At 39.5% G+C, this 24,646-nt stretch overlaps 1 protein-coding gene across 1 annotated transcript in view; it reads left to right on the top strand.

Moving 5' to 3' along the window:
• Window positions 1–24,646, top strand: part of MCU (mitochondrial calcium uniporter) — a 195,984-nt gene that overhangs the window by 157,221 nt on the left and 14,117 nt on the right. Inside the window, exons 3-5 of the mRNA XM_079793303.1 lie at window positions 12,033–12,203; window positions 13,347–13,451; window positions 24,096–24,256. Coding sequence (XP_079649429.1) covers window positions 12,033–12,203; window positions 13,347–13,451; window positions 24,096–24,256 — 437 coding nt within the window. The remainder of the gene's footprint in view (window positions 1–12,032; window positions 12,204–13,346; window positions 13,452–24,095; window positions 24,257–24,646) is intronic.

The following is a 24,646-nucleotide window of genomic DNA, read 5'->3' as shown; positions in this document are numbered from 1 at the left end:
CAATTAGAGATTCAACATATGAATTAGGGGGGAGGGGCACTATAACACAGTTCAGTCCATAGCCGGCATTATAAAGGAAATCCATTTCCAAGGCAATAAAATAAATTATATCTAAAACTTTTATGTATAAACTAGAGGCCCATTGCATGAAGAGATTCGTGCAATAGGCCTTCCTTCCCTTGGCTTCCAGCACCGGTTTTCCTCTGGCACCTGGGACGCAGGCCTTCGCTACAGCCAGAGTCTGCCTTCTTCCTCTTCGTTGCAGACTCCGGCCGGTTCGTCTTCGATGCAGACTCCAGCTGGAGTCTGCCATCTTCGTCTTCGCTGCAGACTCTGGAGTCTGCAGTCTTGTCTTCGCTGTGGCACTCCTGGAGCAGCTGGGTGGCTGCCATCTTTGGCCTTCTAATTTGCATACTCACTCTGATTGGCTGTGGGTGTAGCGGAGGTCCGGTCAATTTACATGTATCTATTATTATGTAAGATTGTTTGAAATTTTTAGGAAATAGGGGTAAGGGGGGAATCTATACCTTTATCAGATTCTCAAAGAGGCAAATTATCCAAAAATACTAAGGAACACAGAATTGGTTTGCATAATTTATACTCTCAACCTTTTTTGCCTTCAGTGGAACAAGTAATTTTTGTTGTCTTGAAATTTAAAGGCATGATTGGAAAATTTCTCATGGATGTGTTATATGATTTTAGTCTTTAGGTTTTAAGACTTTAGATTTTAGAAAAAGCAAAAGAAACTATTATAGCAGGCATTTTCATATATTCTCATTGAATATTGTGAAATATTAGAATCCCTGCAATATAGGGAAGGAAACTGAGATATACGTATTATACTCAGTAATCAGTAATATGCTTGGGGATTCAACATGTCTCCTATGGTAGAACTTGAATACTACCAAATCTGAGTTTCCAAGACCCATAATTGTTCTACTGCACTGTCACTATTTCAGATTGTATTGTATTTTTCACCACCCAGAAATTAAAGTGGGGTCTAATTTAATGAAGTTACCGTATTTTTCGGCGTATAAGATGACTTTTTAACCCAGGAAAATCTTCTATACGCCCAGTTATCTTATATGCCGGAAAATACGGTACTTTCACAACAGCACCATCAAAAGCAGTATTCTTATAAAGAAAAAGGGGCTAGAGCACTATATTAGTATAGGGTTTCATTTTTACAAAAGCAAAATAAAATCTTTAATTCTCAGTAGAATGAGTACATGGATAGAAGGAAGGGAGGGAATGGCCATTTACTTCACACAAATGCTTTGTTGACATTTATGAGAAACTAGTAGCCCTGCGCACAAATCCAAGCGCCTGTAGGTCGCTGCCACCCTCCTGTAACTCTCCTCACCACCCTCCCCCGCCCCCTCCCCCCCCCCCCCATAGCTTGCTGCCCTGCCCCATCCTGTAGCTCTCCGCTGCCCACTTGTAGTTCGCTGCCCCACCCTCCTGCAGATCCCTGATCCGGTCATTACACGGTTGGTCATTACGCCTCAGGGCGTAGTGGATAATTGGCATATTCCTCTCTTTTTATATAGGATTCTTTTCATAAACTGATTTTAAAAGTACCAGAATTACAAAAGGTACATAGGTTGTACAACTTTCACGTAGGACTAATAATAACATATATTTAAAAATGATTTATAACTTTGTTTTCAAAATTTTTATCATTTAGGCCTCATAATCACATCTTAGTTTTGTGGATAAAAAAGGGCCCACATGCCCTAGCTGGTTTGGCTCAGAGGATAGAGCATCGGCCTGCGGACTGAAGGGTCCCAGGTTCGATTCCAGCCAAGGGCACATGCCAGGAGTTACAGTCTCGATCCCCAGTAGAGGGCGTGCAGGAGGCAGCCAATCGATGATTCTCTCTCATCATTGATGTTTCTATCTCTCTCTCCCTCTCACTTTCTCTCTGAAATCAATAAAAAAAAGGGGGGGGGGCCACATACTAAACTTGCCTGACAAGCTAAGGGGAGGCCTGCATGGCAGCCTTACAAAGTAACCACATAGGATGGTCTGAAATTAAACTTCTTAACTAAAAGTGAGTCATGTTCTAAGGTTGCTTACTAATATAGTTGAGAAGTTGGTGCTGGCTCTTGGTGGGAGGCCCTACTTCTTCTCCATGTTGACTTCTCCATAGGACTGTAGAATTGTCCTCATGATGTAACCACTGGTTTCCCCAGAGCAAGTGATTCAAGAGAGTGGGACAGGAGCTACACAGTCTTTTATGGCATAACCTCAGAAGTTTCACACCATCACATCTGCTGTATTCTGATTATGCAGAGCAGTCCTGACTTGATGTGAGATGATACCACACAAGGATGTGAATACCTAGAGGCAAGGATCATATAGAGCTATCTCAGAGGCTGGCTATCACAATACTTACTATGTAATGTATATTTGGGTATGTATATGCATCTGTATCTGTGTGTGTGTGTGTGTGTGTGTGTGTGTGTGTGTGTGTGTGTGTGTGTAATGGATGGTAATGATAAACACAAAATACCAACTTCAGGATAGTGGGGTTTTTTGGAGAAGAAAGATTACCCTGATTCAGTGTGGGTAATTTTTTGAATGGGAGCAAGGCTTGAGTGAAGTAAGTAGTCCAATACAAGGTAGCTGATATAAGAAAGAGGCAGTGGTGACCTGGATTAAGATAGTAATAGTAGAGCAAATTGGAAGGATTAGAGATTTTAGGAAATAAAATGAAAGGATGTGCTGACCTATTAGATATGAGAAATGTCATGTTCTGCATCTAAGAAATGTCCAAACCTGTAGAAAAATTTTATGAATTTATTTGAGCCAAACTGATTATAGTTGCCAGGAAGCAAAATCATGACAGATTGAGAAAATATTGCAGATATTGGCAGTTTTGCACCTTATTTTATACATTAGTATAAATGAAGACACAAGGGAGGGTTACATGAAATCCACTGGTGGTAGATTAAGGAGGTAGGAAAATGCAAAGTGAGGACATTTCTGGGATTGGATAAAAAGCAAAATGGAGAAACATATTTCTTTTACATTTGTGGTTACTTCATAGTAAATGCCACTGGAAAGGGACAGGGCTGAGGCAATTTGTCCCAGCACAGGTCTTAGATGTGTGGGTCCTTGACTTTGTGCAGGAAAGATTTCAAAGATATGAGTCCAGGTGATTTTGAGAGTACATTTAATAAAGCTTAGGACAGTGAGACAATGGAAGGGCTTAGGATAGAAGCAGCAAGATCATAGCAACAGGATTGAGCCAAGGCCGAGCTGCTTTGACTCAGGAAGATCACAGAGACAAAGGAAGTGAGCTGAGGCAGGGCTGCTTCAACTCTGGGAAAAAGTCACAGAGGCAAAGGAAGTGAGCCATGCCTGGCAGGGCTGCTTGGCTTGCTGAAAAGTCCATAGAGGCAAAAGGAGGACCCGTGGAGACAGGATCAAAGGGTTAACCTGGGACCAACTGCTGCTACCCACTGCTCCCTGGTTGCAACCCTTAGAGCTCAAGAGAAAGAAAGCGAAAATACGTGTCTGGTGTCTGTGCGAATGCTCAAGGCAGCGCACATGCTGGCATTCTTTGTCTTAAGGGCTTTTATCTGTTTTCTGCAGGCGAAAAATTTAGGCCTTAATCAGAATATTTATCGGCTTTCTAGGTATGTCCTTTAATATGCCGGTGTATCAAAATGAGTGTATAGTGGGGTTTGAGTTCATTATCTGGTCAGCTTCACCTTTGTCTTGGCTTTGTGTTTGGGGCTGTTGTGTTATTTATTCCCCTGACTTCATCCTTTTTGGGTTTGTCTGACACTAATGGCACTAACTGGGTACTCTGTTATCTATCTCCCTGACTTGGGTGATTTAAGCTACCTGCTCTTTGGTTGGTGAGGAGAGATGTAAACTATCTGCTTTTAGGTGTCTTTGGTTAGGGAAGATAAGTTCTTGTGATTTATTAGCTCGATGCTAATTGCTCAACCGTTTGTTTAACTCTCTATCACAGTTTCCGCATTCCAATTGCCAAGGAATTTTCCTAGCTTCTTACTAATCTGCCTCAGTAAACACTTGCAGTACATAGAGGTGGGTATGTGGGCAACAAGATAACAATGAGGGGATCTGTGGTCTCCTGCTCTGGTGTGGGCGGTTGTGTTTTGAGGGGTCTGGAAAATATTACTCTGAAATTTCAAAAATACATTTTGTTGGATGCAAAAAGACAATAAAAAAGGCTCACTTAAGGTAAAGATTGACCTGTGTCAAGGAAGCTACAGGCCTAGGACATAACTACCCACCACGACCTGCTTTTACTTAGGAATTTTTTATGTTCAGGCCATCCTGCATGGTCCTGAGTTTGTAAGGCCCACCATGCAAGCCTCTCCTGAGCTCGGCAGGTTTAGTGCGTGGCCCTTTTTTCATCCACAAGAGGAGTCAAGGATATCAGACAATTTTCTGGATTGGGCCATAGTTATGTAATGATGGTGTTATTGACTGAGATGAGAAATGTCAGAGACGGTTTGGGAGAAGATTAATTTAGTTTTAGGATTTTTGAGTTTGGGGTATGCCTGTGGGAAACCTAGTTGTCCAGCAAACAATTGAATTTACCGTAGGTTTGAACATCAGCATTTAGATGGTAGCTGACACTTTGTAAGGCGATGAGATTGCCTGGAGAGTGTGTGGATTGAGAAGCATAGAGGTCTAGGACAAAGCACTTAGAAACTTAAGGGGTGAACACAGGAAGAGCCTATGAAGGAAAATTAGAAGGTATAATCAGAAAGGTAAAAACAACCAGAAGGGTGTGAAAAAAGGAAAGCTTTTTATAAAATGAAGGAGTAGTTAACATCATTAGATGCTGTAAAATGGCTTTGGGTTGAACTATCTGACCTTAGCACCATCATTTAACCTTGCTCAACTTAGTTCTGCTTACCTGTAAAAGAAGGACATTAGTCTGTGTGATTTCCCTCGCCCTTCCAACACTAAAATGTTATGCTTATATTTCACATTCTTGATGTAGAATATTACAAAAAGAGGGAAGAAAGAGACAATGGTAAGACATAAGCCACTGGAATCATCCATCATATAAAGTTCAGCTCTAAATAGTTTTGCAGAAAACACTCCACATGTGCTTTCTTATTGTACCAGTTCCCTTTCATAAGACCTTAAGATATAGTCAAGTTCATAATATATTTTAGAGATTTTACCCATTGTTTTGAACACCAATCGAACATCCTGCTATGCATTTTTATAAACATTTTTAACAATTGGCTAAATTACAAGCATTTGTATTTTATGACTTTTTTATACCTATTGCCCCAAATACATTAAAAAAAATAATTCCTTCTTCAAACCCAAATATTTTTTTGCCTTGTACTTCTTTTAGTCTGGAAAATTCCTTGTCTTTTTATTTTTATGTCTAAATCTGCTGTCATGTTCTATTCTCAGTATTTATACTGGATGCCCCATATTTCTAGATTTCTTTGAAGCGCACTGATGTAAAACATAGCTTACTTCTTATTTTATTGAAATGGAAATAATAGCAAAAGATGAAAAAAACAACAACCCAAGAGTCACCTGATGAAATTTACACTTAAAAAAGAATATCTGTCTCCTGAGAATAATAGCAGACAACTGTCATTAGCTTGGAAATGCCCATTGTGACTTAACTACAACCAGCAGCTATTTTGGATATTGATAAACTGGAGGAACTTTGGTAATTGTCCTTTTTTTTGTTGCAAACCAAGAAAACTAATATTTACATTGTGATTTATTATGTGGGAAAGAAGGAGACCTGCAGATTTATTTCAAAAGCAGTATTATAATGAAGCTTTATCAGTTCTGAAGTGTATTATTCCATGTAGTTTCTCAAAGCTTTCATATTTCATTCCTTTGAAAAGCTTCACAGTCTTTAAAGAAAAAAGTTAAAGTACATGAGAAAGACTAATTTTCTCTCGGTTATTTTAAAATAGTAACCCTTAAGCACTTACCTGTGAAACATGTTTTAGTGAAATTTTCCATACCATATGTGTTTAAGAGTCATAGATTTCTTTTATTTAAATTCAACTCAGTCTAATTTTGAAATCTATAGTTGAATTTTTTTTTTTCATATATGGAAAGGAAATAATTGAGGGGAAAAATACCAGGTGAACAAGTTAGTCACCTAGTTTTATGAGATCATCATCATTACTACCTGCAGAAGAGAAAGAGATGTTCATATTAGTGGCTCTGACTTTAAGAAAACACTGGATTGCTCAGGATTCTCTTAGAAATTAGAAATTTCAAATATTTTTATATATTGAATATATTTTTATATTTTCAAAATTTTTATATATTGAAAACTTTAGATGGTATGTGCTGTGTGTTAAGTTCACATTATTGTTTCTGGTATCTTCTTTCTTAGAAACATAGACTACCCTTTTGAAAGGATTAAACTAAAAGATTTTTGACTTGGCTTCTTTTTAGTTTTTATATAAAAATTAAAATCATGTCTTCACAAAGAATTAACTGCCATGGAAATTGTTGTCCCGCTGTCAACAACTAGAATACCAGACAAAATATGTGAACCAACTGTTTTTAGACATTGGACAACTGCACAGGACTGTGATATCTGAGAGAAGAGAAACAAATGAGATTAACCCTGTGTTGAGGCTTCAGCTAAATTCTAAACCATAAGACCAGGCCAGAACAACTTCCAAGGAAAACAATTGCTAGGAGCTATAAAATGAATGATTTTCAGTGCTCATACAGTGCCAGAAATCATTTGATTTCTCTCCAGCCAGAAGGAAAAGACAGCACCGAATACATGAATATTTAGTAGAAACGCCCAGAAGAACCATATCTTAGAAGTGGAACCAAAATGGCCCTCAAATAAAAGATTCTCTAGATCTATCCTAATAGACTTTTTTAAAGACTTGAAAGTAACTTAATGCCCAGCCAGTGTGGCTCAGTGGTTGAGCATCAACCCATGCACCAAGAGGTTGCTGGTTCAATTTCCCAGTCACAGAATATGCTTTAGTAGTGAGCTCAATCCCGGGTGAGAGGCGTGCAGGAGGCAGCCAATCAATGTTCTCTCTTATCAATGTTTCTAGCTCTCTCTCCCTTTCCCTTCCTCTCCCTCTTAAAAAAAATTAATAAAAATATGTTTAGCCCTGGCTTGTGTGGCTCAGTGGATAGAGCATCAGCCTGCAGACTGAAGAATCCCAGGTTGGATTCCGGTCAAATGCACATTCCTGGGTTTCCAGCTCTTCGTGCAAATGGGCTTCTAGTAGTTATTATAAATATGATCCTTCTATTCAGAGGAGAGAAAGAAAAAAATAAGCATAACATGAAGAGAAAAAGAAGATATAAAAATAAAACAAGTGGAACTTCTAGAGATGAAAAATATGTCTGAAGTGAAAAACAGTGCAGATGTAATTGACAGCAGATAAAATGCTACTGAAGAAAAGGTCAGTGACATTGAAGCTCATGACAATTAAAACTACCCAAAATGAAGCTGAGAGGGGAAAAACAAAAACAAAAATATGAAAAGCACCTCGGTGCACTGTATCACATGAACTAATATTAAGTGTAACTAGAATCCCAAAAGAAGAAGTGTAGGAAACAGGAAAAATATTTGAATAATGGACAAAATTCTCCCAAATTTGAAGAAATGTAATGACTCACATGCAAAATAATCACGAAGAATAACATAGAAAGAAAAATTATAATAAACTTGTTTAAAACCAATGATAAAGAGAAAATATTAAAAGGAGTCAGAGTTAAAAAGACATATTACATACAGAGAAACAAAGATAAATATATACTTTGCAAACCAGAAGACATAGTTCTTTAGAGTGCTGAAAGGAAAAAAATATCTGTCAACGTAGAATTTTTTGCAAAATTCTCTTCAAAAATGAAGGGGAAATAAAGCCTTTTTCTGACTTGCCAAAGCTGAGAGAATTGGTTGCCAGCAACATCTGCACATCAAGAAATGTTTGAGGAAGCCCTTCGAGCAAAAAAAATAATACTAAATGGAAATTTGGATCTATACAAAAGGGATGAATATGTGTGTAAAAATAAAAGAGATTTGTCCTCATTTCAGAATTTCTTGAAAATATCACATATCAAAGCAAAAATAATGTATTGTGTGGCTTATAACATACAGAAATCCTATATAATAAAAGCCTAATATGCTAAGTGTCTGGTCGTCTGTTCAACCAATCAAAGTGTAATATGCTAATGATATGCTAAGGCTGCTCAACCACTCGCTATGACATGCACTGACCATCAGGGGGCAGACAGTCGACCAGTTGACCAGTTGCTATGATGTGCACTGACCAACAGGGGGCAGATGCTCCAACCAGTAGTTTAGCTTGCTGCTGGGGTCTGGCCAATCGGAACTGAGCAAGATGGGCCGGACATACCTTGGAGCCCTCCCACTGTTCCTCCCCAGCTGGCCAACCTCCCACATCCCTCCCTGGCCTCGATCGTGCACCAGTGGAGTCCCTCGGCCTGGCCTGCGCCCTCTCGCAATCCGGGACCCCTCAGGGAGGCACATTGACTGTCAGGTAGTTTCATCTATATAATAAAAGCCTAAGCGACCATTATGGTGGAACGACCAGAACAACCAATCACTATGATGCACACTGACCACCAGGGGGCAGATGTTTAATGCAGGAGCTACCCCCTTGTGGTCAGTGCACTCCAACAGGAGAGTGCCGCTCAGCCAGAAGCTGGGCTCACAGCGGCAGTGGCAGGAGCCACTCCCACATCTGTGGCAGCACTAAGGAGCAGCAAGCCGAGTGGTAAGGAGCGAGCAGGTGGGCGGTAAGGAGTGAGGGGTCCCGGACTGTGAGACTGACATCCCCCAAGGGGTCCCAGACTGCGAGTGGGCACAGGCCGGGCTGAGGGACCCCCCCCTCCAGTGCACAAATTTCGTGCACCGGGCCTCTAGTAAAATATATGATACTACAAAGCAAGGGGAATGGAAATATACTGTTGTAGCGTCCACTGCGCTATACCTAAAATGGCATAAATTATTTGAAAATTAACTGTGATAAGTTAAATGTGTATGTTGTAAACCCTAGAACAGGGTTCAGCAAACCCAGTAAGCCAAATCCTGCTCACTGCTTATTTTTGTAGAAAAAGTTTGTTGGGACACAGCCATGCCCATTTGTTTACGTGTTGCCTAAGGCTGCTTTTGCACCACAGTGCAGAGTCTGCAGTTGGAACAAAGATCTTATGGCCCACAATGGCCAAAATATTTATTATCTAGCTCTTTACAGAAAAAGTTTTCCAACACCTGCTGTAGAGTAACTCCCCTAAAAACATGAGAAGGTATAGTTAATAAGCCATTAGTAGAGATTAAACATAATCATAAAAAATAATTAATCCCTGGTCAATGTGGCTCAGTTGAAGCATCATCCCATACACCAAAAAGGTTGAGGGTTTGATTCCCGGTCAGGGTGCTATTGGCTGATGGACTGATCAATGTTTCTCTCTCACATTGATATTTCTCTCTCTCTCTCTCCCCCTCCCTTCCTTCTTTCCTCTCTCTCTTAGATGAATTTAAAAAAAACAACAAAAAAACCCTCAGTTAAATCTAAAAGATGGATGGCAAGAATATAGGAAAAGTAGAAGAAAGAACACTTAGGTCAAAAATTAAGTATCAAGATGGTGGGTGGACTTATATCCAACTATACTTATAATTTATTAAATGCAAATAATATACACACTTTAGTTGAAAGGCAGAGATGGTCAGATTGGATAAAATAGCAAGACCTAAGTATATGCTGTGTAAGGGAAACCCACTTTATTTTTTAAAATATTTTTATTGATGTTTTTTAGAGAGAGGAAGTGAAAGGGAGTTTTTCTTTCACACCCCCTGCATGCTCTCTGCTGGGATCAAGCCCACAACCTGGGCATGTGCCCTGACCAGGAATCTAACCTGCAACCTTTCAGTGCACGGGATGAGCCACACTGGCCAGGGCGGAAACCCACTTTAAGTATGAAGACATGGATAGGTTAAAAGTAAAAGGATGAGAAAAGGTATACCACAATCAATAGGTGAATGGATAAATAAATTATAGTGTATCCATACAGTGAAATACTATCAGCAATAAAAATGAATGAACTACTAATGCATACAGCAACATGAATATCAAAATCATGCTGAGAGAAAGAAGCCAGGTTTAAAAAATGTGTATATAATATATGATTCTAGTGTTATGAAACTAGAAAAATATGGTGACAAAAATCAAAACTGGTTGCCTAGAGATTAACTGGGATGGGGCTCAAGGGAATTTTTATTATTGTGTCAAAACTCATCAAACATTCATTTAAAATAGTGTTTTGTTTTTTATTTATAAGCTATGCCTTAATAAAGGTTGCTTTAAAATTTAAGTCATGAAAGAATTTAGAGTGAGACTTTTGTATACATTTTAGACCTTATAAATTACTAGATAGGTAAGAAAATAAGGTGTAAATGACTATGGAAACTTCGATGCATTTGGGGTCTCCAGAACTTGAATCTACATACATTTCCTCTCAACTTATCAATTTTGAGGGATATGAATCCTTAGAAACATTATAGAATGTATCTTTTGATTCTTAAAAAAAAAAACAAATGAGGCAATGATATCACTATGTATCAATCAGTGTGCTAAGTGTTTTAAATGGTTTATTTTATTTACTAGAGGCCCCATGCATGTAATTTGTGCACTCGGGGGAGGGGGACTCTCAGTCCGACTTGTGCCCTCTTGCAGTCCAAGAGCCCTTGGGGGATGTCTGACTGATGGCTTAGGCCCGCTCCCCACATTGGGAGCGGGCCTAAGCCAGCAGTCGGACATACTTAGCACTGCCACGGAGGTGAGAGAGGCTCCCGCCACCGCCGCTGCACTCACCAGCCATGAGCCCGGCTTCTGGCTGAGCAGTGCTCCCCCTGTGGGAGCGTACTGACCACGAGGGGGCAGCTCCTGCATTGAGCGTCTGCCCCCTGGTGGTCAGAGCGCATCATAGTGACCGGTCATTCTGCCATTCAGTCAATTTGCATATTAGCCTTTTATTATATAGGATTCCTCATAACAACTCTATCAGTTAGGGATTAAACCCAGCTTATATATGAAAAAGTGAGGCTCAGAGAATTTATATAAGATGTCCAAAGTTAGCCAGAATTCCAGCCCAGATTTGACTCTGAAACCTGTTTTCCTTCCTTGGTGCTAACTTATCTTTAAATATTTGATTGCTTATGTGAAGAAAACTGGTTCAAAATTAATTTATTTTTAAAAATTCATTTGAAAATTACTTTGAGTTATTCTGACATTTGTTTTAATGACAGGCTCTGCAAATCAAGAGTAGTGAGGAAAAAGATAAGGAAATAAGGAATTCTGTGCCATACTGTTGTAGAAAATTCTTTCAGTTGTACAGCTTATAATAATATCTCCTTTATTAACTTTTTGTTAGAAAATGCCAAATAGTTCATCTTTGGCTTCTCTCTAAGCTCAGGAAGATGTTCAGGAGAATATAAAAGGAACTGTTTTTTATTATTTCATAATATGTCCATGTTGTGTAAGAGAATGCTTAGTTATCAAGTACCTTGGATATAATATTGTACTATAAATATGAGTTGTATTCTTGAACAAGAATCTCCCTTATTGGTGTACTTTAAGATATCATTAGTTCCCCAGGGCTTCTTGAAAGCTCTGGCTCCCAAGAGCCACTTCCTATAGGTTATGGAGTCAGCTAGCAATCTCTGACTACCTAATAAAATCTTAATAAACGGAACCAGGTAAAGTTGTTCAGCAATACCAAAAACTTTACCTCAAATTCCTAAGAAAGCTTTTCCTTGATCCACTTAGAAGATAATCCTTTGCATGTTTCCATTTTTCTGAAAAGTGAGTTGTGTGATTCTAATTCCCAGAATAACTGTCAACTAAAGCTAAAGGACATATTCTTAAACCTTTGAAAACATTTTAAACCACACTTATAATAACAGATCCCATATACTAGTAAGAATGGTAAGAATATAGCTGTAACTTATAATGAATCTAACTTTCATATAATTGGGGGTCTTTTTCATTCAGATGTGACAGTGGTGTATCAAAATGGGTTACCTGTGATATCTGTGAGGCTACCATCCCGGCGTGAACGCTGCCAGTTCACACTCAAACCTATCTCAGACTCTGTTGGTGTGTTTTTACGACAACTACAAGAAGAGGATCGGGGAATTGACAGAGTTGCAATCTACTCACCAGGTACAGTCACCTTCATTATTAATTCCCACCCATCCATTTCCCCAAACCACACCCCGCCCCCCCCTGCCCCCCCCACACACACACAGGTTTCTGCAAAAGAATCTCTTACTCTTAACTTTCTTTGCTTAGCAAATGTCAGCAGGAGTGAAAGTGGTTCTCAGATATAACTGTTCAGTTTTAACAAATATATATGCACAGAGAGTCTCATTCAAGCGCACCTCACATATAATGCTGTGGGCACTGTATATTATTAAGACCTTTCATCATTGCCTTAGGCATAAAATAAATTTTTCCAGTGGTTGACTCCTCATCTCTGGAGATATGAAATATTAGGACTTCTTTTTAGATTTTCTTATGTCTTTCACATAAAGATTTACCAAAATAAAAACATGTATACTTGAAAAGAATATAAAATAAGGCACCAAAAATTCCCATTTGACATGACACCCATTTTACTTATTTGTTTTTAAGTGCTTTACATATTTTCCTCATTTTTACTTTGAAACATTTTAAATCCACATTAGTACAATAAGTACCCACTTACCCTTCACTTGAATTCACCAGTTATTAACAATTTGCCACATTTCTATGCTATAAATATTTTAGATATACTTAATACTCAATTCATGAAGTAGTATAACTAGTAGACCAGCTTGGTATACTTGGCTAGCCCTAGCATTCATCCCTAACGAATTATTGGCATCTAATCAGTGACCATACTGAAAAGTACCACATAATAGAAAATGTTGTTTTTTTACTCACCCACCTTCCATTACAGACAAATATAAGACGCCCGTGCAGCTCTCCCAGTGACCCTAGATTTCCAACTGACACCTATAGATCTATATAATTATTTCACTTGTTCATGAAGTTCTCCCGGAAAACTATGTCGTTAAATCTTCACAGGCTTGAGGCCATGAAAACAAAAAGTCTCAGAGAATAGCATAAACTTTGTTTAGCATGGTCTCAGATAATAGTATAAGCTTTGTTTAGCATAGACTTGGGGACGAGGCAAAAAGTTAACTGCAATTAAGAGAGACATCATTCTTAAAATCTATTTTGAGGATTACTTTTTCATGACCATTCTTAAATAATTATGGACATAGGACAAGTTTACCTTTTCACATTAAACTTTTTTCACAGATGGTGTTCGAGTTGCTGCCTCAACAGGGATAGATCTCCTCCTCCTTGATGACTTTAAGCTGGTCATTAACGACTTAACATATCATGTCCGACCACCAAAGAGAGGTAAAAAGTAACCTTGATAAGGTCAGAGGAATGAGGGAAGGGCTTTTGGAAAGAACTTAACTTTTCCCTGGATAACCTTGAGAAACAGGCAGTATTCCAAGAACACTGACGGGTTTACATGCAGACTCTGTTTCAGTTGAAGAACTCCTTGAGTACCTGGCACTTAGCCAGTACATTGACTAAAACTTAAATTCTCCCTAAACATGAGAAAGCTTATTATCTGATATTGCCACTGGTTCACATAAGTGAATGTTCTACATAACTTAAGCTTCTTCCCTCCATACAGGCTAAAAGTCATATTATTTTAATAACATTATGGGGGGGGGAGGTCTTTTTAAAATAAATTAGGGACTTCCCTGTGCTCTTAAACATTTGTAATGAGAATTAATCCTTTTTTTTATAGTTCAAAGTCAGCAGCCTGAAAGTCAATTATCCTATCTAATAAAAGAGTAATATGCAAATTGACCATCACTCTAACACACAAGATGGCTTCCCCCATGTGGTCAAAGATGGCTGCCCCCTTGTGGACACAAGATGGCCAGCAGGGGAGGGCAGTTGGGAGGGACCAGGCCTGCAAGGGAGGACAGTTGGGGGCGATCAAGCCTGCAGGGGAGGGCAGTTAGGGGTGACCGGGCCGGCAGAGGAGGGAAGTTGGGGGCGACTGGGCCTGCAGGGAAGGGCAGTTGGGGGGGACCCAGACCTGCAGGGGAGAGCAGTTGGGGGGGACCAGGCCTGCAGGGGAGGGCAGATAGGGGTGACCAGGCCTGCAGGGGAGGGCAGTTAGGGGTGACCAGTCCTGCAGGGGAGGGCAGTTAGGGGCAAACAGGCTGGAAGGGGAGCAGTTAGGCATCAATCAGGCTGGCAGGGGATTGGTTAGGGGGTGATAAGGCTAGCAGGCATAAGCGGTTAGGGGCAAACTGGAAGGCAGGCAGGTGAGCAGTTGGGAGCCAGCAGTCCTGGATTGTGAGAGGGATGTCCCAGATTGGAGAGGGTGCAGGCTGGGCTGAGAGACACCCGCCCCCCCGCACGAATTTTATGCACCGGGCCTCTAGTTATACAATAATAGACCTTAGGAACTTCTGACATATATATGCTTTTATGCAAAACAGTGAGGTACTTGCCTCAGGAGTAAATTTTAAAAGGGAGCCTAAAAACTTAGTAGTCAAAATAAATAAATTTACAAGAAAACTGTTAATTAAAAGACATGATGAACAAAATATCAAAAATTTAAATAACAACATAGTCAATGTTGCTGATTTTTCTTTTACCCCAGGCTCCAATGTGGCTCTGCACAGTACTGATGCTCAATAGCCCTCTAAAGTAACATATTGAGTTATATCTACTTTTCTCTCTTTATCCTTGATACTTATTGTTACTGACTAGTATTCTTAATGCTCCTTCCATCACTACCATCCCTCTACCAGCCTACTAGGACATCTCCACTTTTCAATTCTGCTTTTGAGAATTGTGACTAATATAGAAAAAGATCTGAGTAAAAATCTAAGTATTGAATGCCTCCAAACTCTGGTCCACATCTACCTTTAAAATTTTTCTCTTTCTCTCTTACATGTTGCCTGCTTTTCCTCCACCCTGTGTCCCTTTGTTCCTAAACTATGTCCAATTCTTTGCCATCTGAGTGTTTGCTCATCTTTTCTCTGCCTAAGATACTGGTACCTGTCTCCTTTCTTCCTAACCTCGTTTCCTTATGTCAAAATTGTCAATGTCAGCTCTTCTATGAAGCCTTTAATGATCCTATTCTTTCTTTCTTCAACTCCCAGCCAACCAGGAGTGATTAATCTAGTTCCTGAGTTCTTCTGATTCCTTTTCTTTACAAATGTTACTGTGATATTGTAACCCTGATTGACTCAGGTGGTCATTCTACTTGAGTGAATTAAATGAGTTAACTTGGTAGCATTTTGATTTTTCAGAGGCCAGAATCTCCTCTGTGTTTAAGCTAGTTGAGACATTAGATACCCTTTCTCACAGAAGCTCAAACAATACTGTTTTAAGTCCATAAACGTATTGTTTCCCCCACCTTTTAAAACAGAATAGAGAAAATCTTTTTTCTTTGATAAAATGTAAAATTTTATTTCCACGATATTCTCTTCCTCTCCCTGTCTGAGGAAAATATTGATGGCATCCAAGTCACCACACATTTTTCAGGTGCATCAAAAAAGAGAGCAGGTTGACTTTCTGTACTTGAGAAGGGTGCCAACTAGCTTAGAAAAAAAAATGTAGAAAAGTATAGTAAAGATGGGAAAGTATTCTTTAAAATATTAAGGTATTCCTGAATCAGACTTTAGTAACTTGGAATAAGTGAACATGTAGACCAGGGATTGTTAGCTATATATTAGCTATACTTATATGTTTTTCTTCTTTATTCCCTGATTCTTGTACTAAAAATTATCTTTAAAATAACAGAAATACATTTTTATTTTATTCAGTTTTTGTTGTGCTATTTAAATTTGTTCCTTTTCCCCCAAGCTTTATTAACATATAATTGACATACAACATTGTGTGAGTTTAAGGTGTGCAGTGTAATGGATTGATACACTTCTATACTGTGAAAAGATCATAATAGGAGTAGTTAGTGCCTCCATCACCTAGCATAATTATAATTTCTTTTTTTGTGGTCAGAATATTTAAGATTTATTCTCTTAGTAACTTTCAAGTATACATTACTGCAAGCATGTCAAACTCAAAGACTAACACGGGCCAAATAAACAAGGTGTAAGTTTATGTGGGCCACAAAAAAACAAAATCTTCAATTTTCATAGAAATGTAGGTTTATTTCTATAGAGACATGCTGAATACAAAGGGCTGAAATAAGTAATCGTTAACATAAAATAATAGAACATTTTAATAAAAATTGATATTTTTTCTTGAACATTAACTTACCAGACACTGAATAACTGCACAAATTAATAAGCATAACACAAATAAACCTATTTTTCTTGTTCTGCAAAAGCAAAATATTTCCTCTTGTGCACACCAAACAAGTCAGTACAAGACTAATGACGTGGCAATCGGCTGCTAAAATATTTGCTGCTAGTATTAGTGGAGAGAAATGGTGCACCTGCGCGTAAGGTGTGTAAGGGAAATGACTACAACACGATTATAGTAATCAGTCACTAGTGAACGTTGTAGTTCATTATTAATAATCCTATCTAATAATAGACAAATATGCAAATTGACCGCACCTTCGCTATGCCCAAGCCACGCCCACCAGCCAAGCCACACCCACCAACCAATCAGGACAAATATGCAAATTATCCCAACAAAGATGGCGGCTAATTTGCATATCAAGACAGTGTAGAAAGCCAAGAGCTGCAGAAGGGAGCAAAGCTGCAAAGAAGCAAGCAAGCCAGGGGGAGAAGAAGGGAGGAGCGGAGGCGGGGCTGGGGGAGAAGGGAGGAGCGGAGGCGGGGCTGGGGGAGAAGGAAGGAGAGCGGGCTGGTAGAGAAGGCGGGGCAGGGGAGAAGGGAGGAGCGGAGGCGGGGCCAGGGAAGAGGAAGGAGAGCGGGCTGGTGGGGCCGGGGGGAGAAAAGCAGGGGGGCTGGCGGAGAACGCGGGGCAGGGGACAAGGGAGGAGCGGAGGCGGGGCCAGGGGAGAAGGAAGGAGAGCGGGCTGGCAGGCCGGAGGGGAGAAAAACTGGGGGGCTGGCGGAGAACGCGGGGCGGGGGACAAGGGAGGAGAGCAGGCAGGGCGGGGTAGAGTGCAGCAGGAAACCCTATTGCAGGATTTTTCCTGCAACGGGAACGCTAGTTACATATAACAGGATATCGTAAAAATTAAGTTATGAATTTTTATTAAAATGTTTCTTACATACCGTTATATTGGCTGGGCCGCAAAAATATTCATTGTGGGCCGCATGTGGCCCATGGGCCGCGAGTTTGACATGCTTGCATTACAGTATTGTTAACTATAGTCACCATGTTGTACATTAGATCCTCAGAACTTACTCATCCATATAATCGGAAGCTTGGTACAATTGCAGAAAACTGGAAAAAAATCAAGCAATGCTTAGAGAGTTTGGAGTCACACTTTAATATACAGTACACCGGTGGGCTTAGAGAAAAATGAATTCAAATTCTAAGCAGAGCAAACAAGCAGAATTTTTCTTTTTATTAAAGAGCCAGCCCTATGTGTGTTTAGTGGTTATCTCGCTGGAAGCTTGTGGCCTTGAAAACAACACAGTTCTATCCAATTAAAAAAAACATCTGGCATGGCATGAGAGTATGGGCGTATCTAGTCTCTGGCCTACAAGGTCACGCAGCTAAGTTTATCTTCCTTATTATTCAAGCAGGCTGGAAAGCAAAGTTATTTTTTCAGAATAAGGGGCTGTCTAAAAAATAGCAGAGAATTTCAAATAGTAGTTTTGCAAAATAGGGGTTAGCCTTCTTAGTACCCTTTGATCAACATAGAAATACCACATGATCCAGCAATCCCGCTTTTGGGGGGAAATGAAATCAGGATCTCAAAGAGACATCTGCACTCCCATGGTCACTGCAGCATTATTCACAATAGCCAAGGTATGGAAACAACCTAAGTGTCCATATATGGATGAATGGATAAAGAAGATGTGGTATACACATCATGTGGAATATACATTTAGCTATGAGAAGAAAGGAAATCCTGCCATTTCTGACCTGATGGACCTTGAGGGCATTATACTTTCTTATTTTGTGTTTGTATGTGAATTAAAGAGTTCATTCTATTTCGAGTTTCTATTGTACAGAAAGTCCTCAGGTTACGTCGGACTCAATGTACATCGGTTTGTGGTTACATTGCCATCTCCCATTTATTTATAAAAAGAAGTTCCGTCATTTCGATGTATGTACATATGTGCTTTTTGTTTTTTATTATTTATTTACCACAAGTAAAGGTCAGGAATTGTTATCTTTCTTTTAAATTTTTTTTACTGTTTCACTTCATTACTGCTGTGTATGTGCTCCATGTGAGTGACGTAGGTGCTTATGTAGGTGGGTCCGACTTATGGCGAAAATCGCGCTGTAGGAACAGATCTCCGATGTTACCCGAGAACCTACTGTATTAGTAAACTTTTTAAGTTGATTAATGTATTCCTATATAAAGTTTAACAATGAGTAAAGTTAAGATATGAGCTTCCATATATTGTCAAAAACTAGAGGTATGCCCAGCTGATGTGGCTCAGCAATTGAGTGTCAACCTATGAACCAGGAGGTCATAGTTCAATTTTCGGTCAGGGCACATGCTCAGTTTGTGGGTTCGATCCCCAGTAGGGGGCATGAAGAAGGCAGCTGATCAATGATTCTCTCTCATCCTTGATGTTTCTCTTTCTTCCTTTCCCTTCCTCTCTGAAATCAAATTTTTAAAAATATATATATTTTAAAAACTACAGCTATTTTGCCCTGGCTGGTTTTTCTCAGTGGTTAGACTGTTGGCCTGCAGATGGAAGGGTTGTGGGTTCAATTCCTGGTCCAGGGCAAGTATCTCAGTTGCAGTTTGATCCCCAGCCCTGGGCAGGCTTGTGCAGAAGGCAAATAGTCAATGTGTCCCTCACCTCGATGTTTCTCTCTCTCTCGCTCTCTCTCTCTCTCTCTCTCTCACTCACCTCACCACCACCCCTGCTCCCTCCCTTCCACTCTCTCTAAGGAAAAAAAAAAAAGAAAAAAGAAAAAATAACCTCTGATGAGGATTTTAAAAAAAAAACCAAGGTATTTTAGTCAATTAGTAATTTCAACCATCTTATCTAATACTAGGTTTTTAAAACAGAAATGAATGTTTTAGTTTTTAAAAGTGGGTCATTCCCAAGTTGAATAAGGAAAGGAAAGTTAGAAATTGAATAGGGAAAAAATTATATTTGATTCCCTGGTAATCAATTTGGCAGCCTAACAATTCTACTTTATCTGTATCTCAGAATTGTGAAATAATCTACCCAGCTTCCCTACAAGTCAATTGGACTGTAAAGATTGCAAGGGTCAAAGTCTATTTTAAAAGACCTTTTTAACATTTAAATTCACACATGAAAGCTCTCTCAGCTCTGTTAATTAGCCGATGAGAGATTATGCCATTAGATACCTTTTCTCACAGAAGCTCAATCTATTTTAAGTCCATAAACTTTTTGTTTCCCCCGCCTTTTAAAACATAGTAAAGAAAATCTTTTTTTCTTTTGATAAAATGTAAAATAGGTTTTAATTTTGTTGCCAGTGTATTATCTTCCTCTCACCAAGGAAGATCCTGCTGGCATCCGAGTCACCACACTTTTTCAGTTGCACTGAGAAAGAGAGCAGGTTGACTTTCTGTGCTCGAGAGGGATGCCAGTCATCCAGATGAGGACACATATTTCTCTTCCCCACACTGTAACTCTTTTAGTGAAAAGAAAATAAAGGCACTAGGTCTTGGGTGTCGGATAATGAGGAGAAACAAATCTGCTTCGTCCAATAAAAATTAAAATAGTTAATGAAGAAAAACGTTTCCAGGACAGTTTTTAAAGTTCTGACACATTTGTGTTTTTACTCATTTGTTACCCCTTAGCTTTCACACGGCTCTCCTATTTTCCTTTTCCCTGTTATGGATAGCACTTTAGAACTAACAATGCCCTAGGAATGTTGTGTGCCAGTAAACCTGATCTTCACACACTTCCAACAGTCCTTGAGGATAGAGGCTCATTCATATAGGATCTAATATAGCCACATTTAATGTTTATGTGGCAGTCCTTGGGTATTATAGATCCTTAAGTATATACAAATCTTATACGTAACCCCAAAATTGGAGGGATGAGGCAGGAAAAAACTGAAATGAACAAGGGACAGGTCAAAGCAGTAAGGCTAGTTTTGAGTTCCATTGCATTTTTTTGCTTACTGTAGCTGTATATGGCTAGATTCCCCTCTGACCACTGCAAGATGAGAGGAGCAACTATTTTAGCAATTAGATTATCTTATAACCTAATCAAATCTAGAATGGAGGGAAGAATATGTAAAGGGAGCATAAAAAGTCTATTATCCCAGTCCATGTTGAAGTAGTAATTACCTATCTTCCTCTTAGTCTTGGGGAAGAAGAAAATATCCCCTATATTACTAGTGGTTGAAAGTTTGTGTGCTGAAGAGAATCATTTAATTGGCATCTCTGAGCCCTTTTCTCCATTCATCCATCCAGAGGATATTGGAGACCTTACTTCTATCTGAATGATGTAAATAATTTGAGAGAAAAGGTTGTACAGGCAAACCAAATACCAACAATAACAAAAGGCTTATAAGAGACCAAGTAGCTGAAGTCCTTCTCAAACCATTCTAGTAGCTGGAAAGACTTTTCAGTCTCCATCATATTAGCACATCTCCCTGCCTTTCTGTACCTTACTTTTCCTGGCACTGATGACATGTGCAGAAACATTAATAAGCATCTGGTTGCATTTTTAGTGAAGCATACACTAATCCCCCCAAAGTGTTGTTGTTAAACTATTAGATTTATCTTCCCTTTTTCTGTAATTTCATCTCCAGTTATGTAGGCAGATTTTTGGAGGTCAATTTTTTGAGATGTTTGTTTTCCTTCACCAGGATAATACTTGGAACCATATTCTTCCTGTCGAAATAAAGCCTAGTCCCTTGAGTTTAGTAGGCCTTTACTGATGCCTACCTGAAAGATAACTCAGTTTTCAGCCCAGTCTAGAATTGGACATCTATGAGATTGATTTTCTATGAATTATCATTTTATAGTCTTTTAATTCTTATTAGAAGGTATTGTGGTTGCACATTAATTTTTTTAATTTGTCTTGACTAGATAACACATTCACAAGTTCAGCTCCCAAAGACAAGGATGTATGGGAAAAGTTTTCTCATCCCTGTTCCAGTGTCACCCTTTCCTCCTCTATACCTGCAAGCACCATTCTTAGTTCCTTTTGTTTCCTACCCGAGATAGTCAGTGCACCTGTAAGAAAATATAAATACATAATCTTTTTTCCCTTTTTATGTAAATAGTAGCATATAATGCATAATGTTTGTATCAGTCGGAGTTCAATTGGGGAAGCAGCCACATGAATATCCTACCTAATAAAAGCGTAATATGCAAATTAACCATCACTCCACTACACCCACCGGCCACGCCCACCAACCAATCAGAGCACCTATGCAAATTAACCCCAACCAAGATGGCTGCCGCCACAGAGAGCAGGAGGGAGGCTTGGGTTTCCCCGGCAATGGAGGAAGCCAAGCTTTCCACACACCCTGCCCGGCCTAGGCCTCCACTCCAGGCTACAAAGTTTCAATTATAGAAGGTGAATAAACTCCAACAGAAATGGCTGCCGCCACTGAGCGAGCAGAAGGCTTGGCTTTGCTCCAGGCTACAAAGTTTCAATTGTAGAAGATAAATATATCCCAGATACCAGGGCCTCCACTTGGGTCGTCGGGGGCATGGCCCACCTGCAAACCACCACAGGCCCCTCACCCAGGCCGCCCCACACCCCAAGGGAACCCCCAACCTGATCCTGGACACCCTTCAGGGCAAACCAGCTGGCCCCCACCCATGCACCAGGCCTCTATCCTATCTAATAAAAGAGTAATATGCAGATTGACCATCACTCCAACACAAAAGATCAAAATAGCTGCCCCCATGTGCTCAAAGATCCTGCCCCCATGTGGACACAAGATGGCCACCACAAGATGGCCAGCAGGGGAGGGCAGTTGGGAGGGACCAGGCCTGCAAGGGAGGGCAGTTGGGGGCAATCAAGCCTGCAGGGGAGGGCAGTTGGGGTGACCAGGCCGGCAGAAGAGGGAAGTTGGGGGCAAACAGGCTGGCAGGGGAGCAGTTAGACATCAATCAGGCTGGCAGGGCAGTGGTTAGGGGGTGATTAGGCTGGCAGGCAGAAGTGGTTAGGGGCAATCAGGAAGGCAGGCAGGTGAGCAGTTGGGAGCCAGCAGTACTGGATTGTGAGAGGGATGTCCCACTGCCCTAAATGGGCAGTGGGACATCCCTCGAGGGGTCCCAGATTGGAGAGGGTGCAGGCTGGGCTGAGGGACACCCCCTCCCCCTGTGCATGAATTTCGTGCACCGGGCCTCTAGTTATGGAATAAAAGACTTAGTATAGGAATTAAACCTTGTACAGTTAGTTGTATGAAGCTGAAGAAGTAGGAGTCTGAAAAGGGAGCTTGGAAGATGGGAGAATAGTCACCAATTTTTAAGCAGTGACACAGATGGACAAATCAAAGCTTGCCAAAGAACCTGGAAATTCAGATACATCCAACCGTTAGGGTAAGGATTAGCAAAAGAGGGCTGATAGAGAAATCCCGAGGGATGCTGCCACCTCTCTGTGAAATTCTAGACAAGTTACTTCTTTCTAGAGTGCAGTTTCCTCTTCTGGTAGCTGGAAAGTGTAAAGCTGAATGCACATGTGAGCTGCAACTTTAGTGCAAAGAAGACCCTGTTGACATAGATGACTTCTAGAGTTCAAAGTGTGCAAGACTCTATGCTCATCCATTTTACTATATCAGCTCTTCTCTAATCCAATTTGCTACCCTTATTTGAATTTTTATTGATTGACTTTCTGTGTTAACTGTACTAAAGGATGTTTTTGAAGATTATTTCACAGATAACAGTATGGTAGTTACCAGAGAGAAGGGGGTGGGGAGGTAGTAAAGGGTAAAGGGGCCAAATATATGGTGACGGGAGATTATTTGACTTTGGGTGGTGGGCACACAATGCTATATATAGATCATGTATCACAGAAATGAATACTTGAAACTTATATGATCCTATGAACCAGTGTCACCCCAATAAATTTAATAAAAATTCTTTTTTTAACTATATAGTTAATTCTGGTTGTAGTTTATTTTTATTTAGAAAAGGGCTGAACTTAAGAAAATGGCACAATAAGGCTAATATTCTAAAACAAAAGCTTTATTTGTAGTGCTTTAATAAATGGCAGCTGAAATCAGCTGGATTTTTATTAAGTTCTCACAACATAATTTTTAGATTTCTGGAAACACATCCTACTCACTGAAGAGGATAATGAATCAAAGAATTTAATCTTTTACCCTTTCAATCTTTATAACTTCATGTCCTTTAGAGCATGATATTGAGGTCCATACAGCTATTCTGTGTCTTTTCCCAACAGAAATAAATAAAAGTTGTATGCTAGGGGGAAGATGTATGGGAGCTAAGATTATTAGAATAATGATATTTTTATTTATACCTTTATATGTGCAAATTTGAAATACTTTAGCTTTTCTTCAGATAGTACTAAAGGGGGAAAAATCATCAATTAAAATGGTAAGGCCATAGATAAATTATAGATCAGCATTTTAATAAGCATGATAATAAGATTGATTTTAAACCTCTCTTCTTGTTTTTAACATACTGTCTTCATTTTTTATTTTTATCTAATGAAGGTTATTATTTGTAGCCTCATATGTAACATTTAAACATCTAAAAATATAATGGTGAATGTTGGTTTCAAAATTTTCAAGTTGCCCAAATATGAATATACTTTCTATGATTTGTAGATACCTCCTTTTTTTAAAAAGAAATATTACTTTCCTTCAGTTTCACACTGAAAGTGAGATCCCTATTGTGGATGAATGTGCCTTGTTCTTAATTGTCTAATAGCCCCAAGAATAGCAACTCTTCACTTAAGGCATACATTTTTTTAAAAAGTAACCTTTTCCTTTCAGACCTCTTAAGCCATGAAAATGCAGCAACGCTGAACGACGTAAAAACACTAGTCCAGCAGCTATACACTACACTCTGCATCGAGCAGCACCAGCTAAGCAAGGAGAGGGAGCTTATCGAAAGATTAGAGGATCTCAAAGAGCAACTGGCACCCCTGGAAAAGGTACAAATTCAAACCTCTGACTTTTCTCTTCACTGATATTTTTTTTCAGAGCATATTTACCTCCATTTTAAATTTGCTTTTTTATGTAATTGAGCTGTGTCAATCAAACTAGTCCACTAGTTTTTGGGACTGAACCAAAAAAAAGTTCCAATCAAAGCTAAGAAAAGACTTAAAAAGAAATAGTTTGGAGCCTTGATAATGGACTTAAAGCTTTGAGGTCTGAATGTCTGCCCTTACGCAGATTTACCACCTTTACAACAAAGTTTGGAATAACTGCTGATCAGAAAGGTTCTGAGGATAGTGGGTAATGATTTTAATCAAGTTAAGAATTATATCAAATATTATACAGCTGTTTAACATGATTGTGTAGACCTAATATGCTGTAGAAAA

The sequence above is a fragment of the Cnephaeus nilssonii genome, assembly GCF_951640355.1.
Source record: "Cnephaeus nilssonii genome assembly, chromosome: 16".
Lineage (NCBI taxonomy): Eukaryota > Metazoa > Chordata > Mammalia > Chiroptera > Vespertilionidae > Cnephaeus > Cnephaeus nilssonii.
Note: the sequence above shows the minus strand (reverse complement) of the source record. Positions and strands in the feature narration are given on the sequence as shown.